This window comes from Mus caroli, unplaced genomic scaffold (genome assembly GCF_978045245.1).
Source record: "Mus caroli unplaced genomic scaffold, Mus_caroli_1 scaffold_3, whole genome shotgun sequence".
Classification (NCBI taxonomy): Eukaryota; Metazoa; Chordata; class Mammalia; order Rodentia; family Muridae; genus Mus; species Mus caroli.
Window position 1 is genome coordinate 142,025,083 of NW_028227258.1, and position 7,655 is coordinate 142,032,737.

Here is a 7,655-nt window from a genome sequence, read left to right on the forward strand (position 1 = left end):
TAGAGAACCATCTGTGAGGATAATGTAACACCACGGTGCAAAAACACAACTAAAGAAAACTGTGGAACTAAACTAATAATATCTTGTAAATTATTTAATTATTTTAATTAAAGGCACCTGAGTGCATTCACTTACCTGTGGATGTGGAGGCTAGAGGTCTATGTTAGGATCTTCCTAGATCACTTTCCACTTTGGTTTCTGGGACAAAGTCTCTTACACTGTAGTCAGTGGAACTCTGTATTTCAGCTAACCAATGAGCTCCCCAACCCCACCTCCCAGGGTGTCTCTACCTCCAGTCGTATGTTAGACTCAACTGTGTCCTGCTTTATCTGGGTGCTGGGTATCAGAACTCAGATCTTCATGCTTGTACAGCAAATTCATTAACCCCCATCTTTCTCCCCAGCCTTGATCTATCCTTTTCATTTCTATTAGAAGTCCTAGAATTGATTTGTGTAATATATATGGGTTTAAAAATTACCTTTGCATTTCAATTACCACTGTTATTTTTAATCCTTCCCTACTATAGAATAGTGAATGTTTATATTCTGATTAACGCCAGTTAATAATTTGAAAATTCTCTTAAATATATCAACATAATAAATAGAATCAGGAAGGAAGAACAAGAAAAAAAGAGGGGGACATTTGATATTTGCACCTAAACTGAACTTACGAAGTTAGTTTTCAGTGGCATCTGTTAGTAAACAGTGCCATGAAGCCATTCAGAAGGACTTAACTAACTCCTAGTCTTGGTAAGATTCTCCACAACCAAGGTGCATGACTGTGCTATCTGTTACGGATCATCAGTTTTCAATACTTTACCATGATCCAGTTAATCATCACAGAGGAGGATAACCTGATTGAAACGTAAGCTTTATCATGTTTCCTGGGTAGAGATAATCAGCAAGTGTCAGATCTATTTTTCTTTTCATGTTTCAAGACAAAAATAAGGCTAGTTAGGGGCTCTGGAATTGTTACAAAAGGTGAAGATGTGATTGTCAAAAGTCTAGGACTCTAGCCTCATGTTGTCTAAATATTAACCTGAAGAGTTAGCTACTAAGGCACTATGTAATATGCAAATATATTCCTGGCTTCAGTTTGTTGATTCTGACTGGGGGCAAAGGGGAGTGGAACACAGACACCTGCGTTTTTTAAACACACAGGCTAGTGTATTCTGGCCCAGGCATCCACTCCGGACTTTGAGAACCTATAAGGTTGAAGGTGATGAGCAGCCAGTACAGAGGAAGTGGGGTTCCTTGGTGCTATGTGACAGGAATAAAGAAAGTTGTTTTCAGCTGGCACCAACCATTGTGGTGCTAGATCTTTTCATTGTGTGGCTGTACAGAAGAAACCTGGAAATTGTGGTCGGGAAGCACTGCTACTTGGCAGTGTTTCTGGTGGCTGAATTTGTGCAGAAGGAGCAAGGAACTGGTAGAAACAGAGCTGCATTCCTCCAGATATACTAAGGACTTCTAGGGTGACAGTCTCAAACATCCCTGATTATCTAAAACACACCAGGACTCCCAAAGGAGGCAAAATTGCATACTGAAAAATGACAGAGATGGTGTTTCTTGCTTTTTCACACCCATCCTGGTGGGATAGTTTCACCAAAAGTAAAAAGAATAAAGCAGTTATAAGATACATCAATTATGGGTAAAATCCTGCCCAAAACACTTGCCCTGGTGTGTCCTGCTTGTGTTACCTTGTAGTTGTCACATGCCTCTTGTTGTGTTAAGGAAAAGCAGAAGGAAAAATGAGATGGCTTGAGAGTTCAGAAAAATCCATGGATAACAGAACATATGTATGAATTCTGCCCCAAACCCACAGAATTAGTATGGACAGGAGAAACCGTAATAGAGATGTGCTTTAACAGCATCTGGGCTGTGCAGCACTGAAGTTCCCTGAGATCCAGGCTGTCTGTTGTGCTGAGAGGAGCCCATAAGAGACAAATTCAGTCTCAGCCAGTTGTAGCCGATGTCTCCTTTCCCAGTTGCCAGAAGAACCTGGGTCTAGTCTCAAACCTGTTCGTCTAAATCTCAGAATAGATTGTCTTCAGAGTTTGACACCATTTCTAGGAGACTTGTCTGAAAATATCATTAGCAAAGAGCCTAACCTACCATGCCCTGTTGTATCAACACATTTTCCACAGATCCAGGTTTTAAGGCAGCCTTCAAGTTCTTAAGGCTTTACTGAAATACCATATACTTCCATTTTCCTGAATGTGACTCTATAGCAACCAGGATTCCATCCCATCCCATAGACTGTAACAGGTGTCCAATTGTCAACATGCATCCACTGTACTAGTGTCTTACTGCTCTTTTCTTAAAATGGAATGTGCTTAGATTTGTGACTTATTTTTTTCTAGACAAAGTTTTTTGAGGGGATCAAATATGTTTGAAAATTATCTTTAAAATAAGAATTGATCTGAAGCAAAATATTTTCAGAGTTTTTATATATTTGGAATCTCTCTCTCTCTCTCTCTCTCTCTCTCTCTCTCTCTCTCTCTCTCTCTCTACCTCTCCCTCTCCCTCTCCCTCTCCCTCTCCCTCTCCCTCTCCCTCTCCCTCTCCCTCTCCCTCTCCCTCTCTCTCTCTCTCCCTCTCCTCTCTCTCTCTCTCTCTCTCTCTCTCTCTCTCTCTCTCTCTCTCTCACACACACACACACACCAGACTGTTTTTTCAATTTTGCCTGGGCATTGTGAGAAATTTTCCTTAGGAAATTATCAAATATTTAACTTGGGGGAGGTCTGTTTGCTTCTGGTACTGTTTTCCAAGCCATTCTTGGTTTGGGGACAAAGGGTCAGCCACCTACTGAAAGCTTATGAGAACCTTGACCTTCAGCTGTTTAGCCACAAGAATCTATTATAGTTAGTTTCTGAAACAAACAAATTATTCAGATTTATTTTCAGCCCTTCCTAATGACAACTGTAACCTGCTTCTTTCTGTTCATCACAGCGAATGGGTTTCCTTCCCAGTAACCACATTTTCTACTTTAGCCCCTTTCCACCCTTTAAAGGAAAGAACAAAAACAAACATGAAACAACAACAGCAGCAACAACAACAGCAACAACAACAACAGGCTGATTTCTGTCATTTTTGGTAGACTCAGAATCAGAACTCAGTTCTTAATGGCAGATAATTTGTCTTTAATGCTTCTATAATTAGTTAATAGTACCATTCTGCTGGTGAGTTCAGAGTTCACTGAAGTGGTTTTGGTCTATCCTTACCTTGGCTACTAAAGTTTTCAGATTAAAGCAGAGTTTTGACTTCACTAGTTGAAATGCTTCACTTAATGCTCACTGCTGCATAACTAATTATCACACAGCAGCCTGAAGTAACAGGTACTTATAACCTCCTAGTCGGATGAGTCATCTCTGACAGCTCATGTCTGTGTTCTGTGTCTTGGACATCATGGCACTGAAATCAAGAGGACGCTAGTCTAAACGCTCCCCTGAAGACTTGTGGAAAAATCCACTTCCTGAACAAGTCAGGTTGTAGGAACAATTCTGTGTCGTTCGTTAGTCTGTGGAACTGTTTGCTTGTGGCTGATTTCCAGGTGCCTCTCTCAGGAGTCTTGTCTACATGCTTCTCAAGTAACCCTTTTCAACTCCCAGTCAGCAACAGTACACAGAGTCCTCCTTAATTTTGGAAATTTCTAATATTCTCTTCAGAAGCAGGCCCCTCTGCTCCCTAGCCCCACAGCAACTCGTCTTCCACCCCTATCCCAGGCAGCTATGCAATTGACTAAAACATGAATCCTGTAAGGAATATCTCATTCTAGAGTTTTAGGCCAGAAATGTTTTGCAGGCTGTTTCAGAAATACTTCCTTTAATATACTGAAACCACAGGAAAATGTCTAGCTACAGGCAGCTCAGCTACAGGCATATAGCAAAAGCCTAAGTGAATTATACATCAAAAATAAGTTTGCTCTGAACACACAGCAGGGATTCAATGCTAATCAACCTTCTTAGGCAGGAGAAATGGAATTTCTTATCGCAAATAGAGCATGGCAAGCATGAAATATTAGAGTTGTTTAGTGTGTCTGGAGAAGCTGCCCTTTAGGAGGTGCTTGCCCCTTAACAGCCATTGCTTGTTATTTTTACTTAGCAGCCTCAAAGAATGGGGCGCTGTAAGTGGATTTTCCCAGTAACGTTAGTGAAAATGTGTTCCTCTTTAGAAGGTTTAAAAAGAAGAAATTGAGGCAGCATCTCATGTACATCAGGTTAGACTCATCCTTACCAAATAAAATTGAGGACATGATTGCTCATAAGTATTGTTGAGGAGAAATGTTTTATTGTAGATATGAGGGAGAGTACATTCAGAGACATCTGGAAGAGTCCAGACTGAGAGGAGAGAGAGAAGGAAAGTGAGAGAGGAAGAGAAGAGAGCCAAGAGAACGAAGAGGTTAAGAGCTAGCCAAGAGAGAACCAAGAGGCATGGATGAAATGGCAGGGTCATTTAGGAAAAAGAAGCCAAGGAAAGGGAAATTAAGTGCCTGAGTTGGAGAAGTTTAAGGTAGGAGGAAGGGATGAAAAGAGCAGAAAGGAATCATAGATACTGAGAGAGCCTGAAGGCCAGCTGTATATAAGGGTATGTTAATAGGCACCAGGGTTAGCCTTTGGTCCTCACTTTCTTTGGCACCTCACTCAACCATACACTCCTTTAATATTTTTAAAATTATTTTTGAGGGGGTGTTAAAATACTTAATTTGGGAAGCCATTCAGTTGAGCCAGGTCTAGGAACTTGGATACCTACATAAGCAAACAAACAAACAAAAATAAAGTAATGTAAAAGGAGTATCCAATACTTGACATTGCAATATGACATCGCCACTTTCTTTAGCTGTTCTGTGATCTCCGAATGTGGCTTGTGGAGCCCAGGTTGAATATACCTGACAGTAAACAGGAAAGTTATACATGAACCTAACCAATTTCAAACTGCTAACATCTAACTAGAAAATTTCCACTTTAACTAATCAAATGTATTCTTCAACCTAGTCTTCTTCTACCTGCCACTTATACTAGGCACTTTCCTGATGTATTTCTCAACTTGTTTATTTCTCCTCTGCTTTGTCCATTACACGAGGAAGAGAACGACCCATGTCTGGTGCCATTTCATCATGCCTCATGTACTGATTCAAACATACCACGGATTTAGGACAAAGGACATAGATAAAAGTTGCCACCACACTCCTCTGGTAAAGTTCAGCCTAACATGGGCAAAGCCACTGAAGGTGCAGTCATTGTTTATGTAAATGGGGAGAGAAAAGATACAGATTCTAAGATGCTGGTGAAGCCACAGAAGAACAATAATTAAAGAGAAAGCTGAATGCAACTGAAAAACTGAATGCCATGTTTTCCTTCTGTGCACCCTTGAGTGTCCCTATTAAGTACTAACAGCGTAAGCAAGCTTATCCTCCATGCCATTAGAATGTTTACAACAAAGAAATCCCTCCCTGAAGTTCCTATCAACCCTCTTCATTCTTCTACTTCATCGTACTTAGAGTTTACTACATTGGAACATGGCCAGTAGGTTGCAGTTTATACTCAGTGGACTGACTTGATTTTTTTTTTTTATACAATAGCAGGGGTGGGTGGAGCAATGAGTAGTACAGCTTTCTATACAATTAGGTACCACCGAGGTACAAACTTAGTCCAGTACCTTTTTTAACAATATCCTTAGCTCACATCGTACTTAATCATGGAAACAATGAACCACACATAATTAGGCTTCTCCAAAGAAACTGTAAGAATAAGACCAACTCTTGGGAAGAGAATACAACCTCAAAACCATGTTTACAAAATCACAAGTTCTACTTCTCTTTGTAATCAGTTTTCAAAACTTTTTCTTACTGATTATTATTAGGTTAATAAAGTAACAACCTGATATCATTAGGAGTACTGCACATTTCTTACCATGAAAAATTTAACCACATATAAAAGTAAACAAAATACCATGTACCCATCAATGACTCAGTGCTTACATAATTTGGCTCAATAGAGCTGTTTTTATGGAGAGAGTCTTAGTAGCTGCTGTTCATTTCACTCATTTGAGTTCTTTTGTCATTCTAATACATTTGCTAATATACTAAATATTTGCTTTGAATGCCAAGTTTCCATTTGTTGGTAAATGTTTAGATACTATTAATAGTGATGACCTCACCTTAGAGAAACTTCAAGGAGACCCTACTATTCAGTAAAAGAATGCTGCATATATAAAGCAACTAAAGCACAAAGACATTTAAGTTACATGATATTTTATCAGGACCTCTGCACTTGTTATGTGGTGAGCACTGTGGTATAAGAGCTTTGCCTGCAGTTTTAAAACAGCCCTGTGCTTTATAACTGGGCTGTTTCACTTTATGGATAAGGACTCAGAAACTGTGGGAGATTAGTATGACTCCTTTACTGTCCTGAATCACACAAAAAGTAGTAGGCAGCATCGTCTTTCTTTAAGTAGTATTTTATTTCTATATTTGATATTTTAAAGGATTAAAAGTACTGTATTTTCACCCTTAGGAACAAGTAATGATATGCTTGCATTTTATACAGTAATTGTTTGAAAGTAAACAACTTCTGCATCCAGAGACAGAACACATTTGGGAGATAAAGGCGAGAGAAACCACAACCATAGGAGAGAGTAAGAAACCAGTATAGCTCCCTCAGACCAAGAAAGAAGAGACAAGACAGCTTCACAATAACAAACATTAGGGACATAAAGGAAATCAATAAAAGCATTGATTTTTCAAGTCAACATTTTGCATTTTCTATGGTTAAGTTACTTTCCTTGTTGGCTTCATTTTCTTTAAGGTAACATAAATTTGGCCCATAAACAACAAAAAATAGTGACTTACGTGTCAACTGAAATAAGTTTCTTTTCTTCAGTGCCAGAAGCATAGTTCCAGACTGCTTCAGTAATTCCGATGAAATAATGCTTATCTCTTGCCAAGGCTAAGGAACTATACAAAAATATAAATGTGCTAAGCAGCAAAAACTTCATTTTTCTCCCTCTCGGAGCCCACGATGCAATAAAGTGAAACTAGAAGCAAGCAATTTTATAAATAGGGCTTTATTTGCTTGGTTGACACAATTTAATGTTGCACAAGAGTAACTAATTTCTTTAAAGCAAATAGCATTTTCCAACTCAGATTGGTTCTGGTAAACCATGAAGGGGAAAAACCAAAACAAACACAGTTCCCTGTGGCCAGGCTTCTCCAACTACAAAGGAATGTCATCTGTTTGTGTTGGACATGCACAGCATGCGCAATTCTGTATCTTCTTCCATTCATCGAGTAAATTCCAAGAGGGCAGAGACCATCTCTAAATGCTCCCTTTGTTCTTCTAGCAATCCCGGGCACTACAGCACCTCACCCAGAGCCAGTTTTTAATAAGCCAAGGTAAAATGAATCAAATATGTCATTGTTAATGATTTTAGAAGACTAACAAAAACTTACTTGTAATTTTGAAGATATGAAACATATTTAGCACATCGTAAAAGTAGCCAATAAAATTTTCATTTAAAAAAATTTTTGTACTGTGTGTTATAGACACTTTATCAGTTGACATGGATTGCTATGTAGAAATTAATAAAAGGACATACCAGGAAATGATAATTTTGTTTGAATGATAGAAGTCAGTCACAAACCAAATAAGTTATGCA

The 7,655-nt window shown here is 38.9% G+C and overlaps 1 protein-coding gene across 3 annotated transcripts in view; it reads right to left on the minus strand.

The window, feature by feature from the left end:
• The window catches only part of Cp (ceruloplasmin), a 59,656-nt gene extending 52,501 nt beyond the window's left edge, over window positions 1-7,155 (minus strand). For all 3 annotated transcript variants that reach the window (XM_029475374.2, XM_029475373.2, XM_021158085.3), the window contains exon 1: window positions 6,850-7,155. In XM_029475374.2, the coding sequence (XP_029331234.1) occupies window positions 6,850-6,995 (146 nt within the window). In that variant the 5' untranslated portion in view covers window positions 6,996-7,155. The remainder of the gene's footprint in view (window positions 1-6,849) is intronic.
• Between the last annotated feature and the right edge of the window lie 500 nt (window positions 7,156-7,655).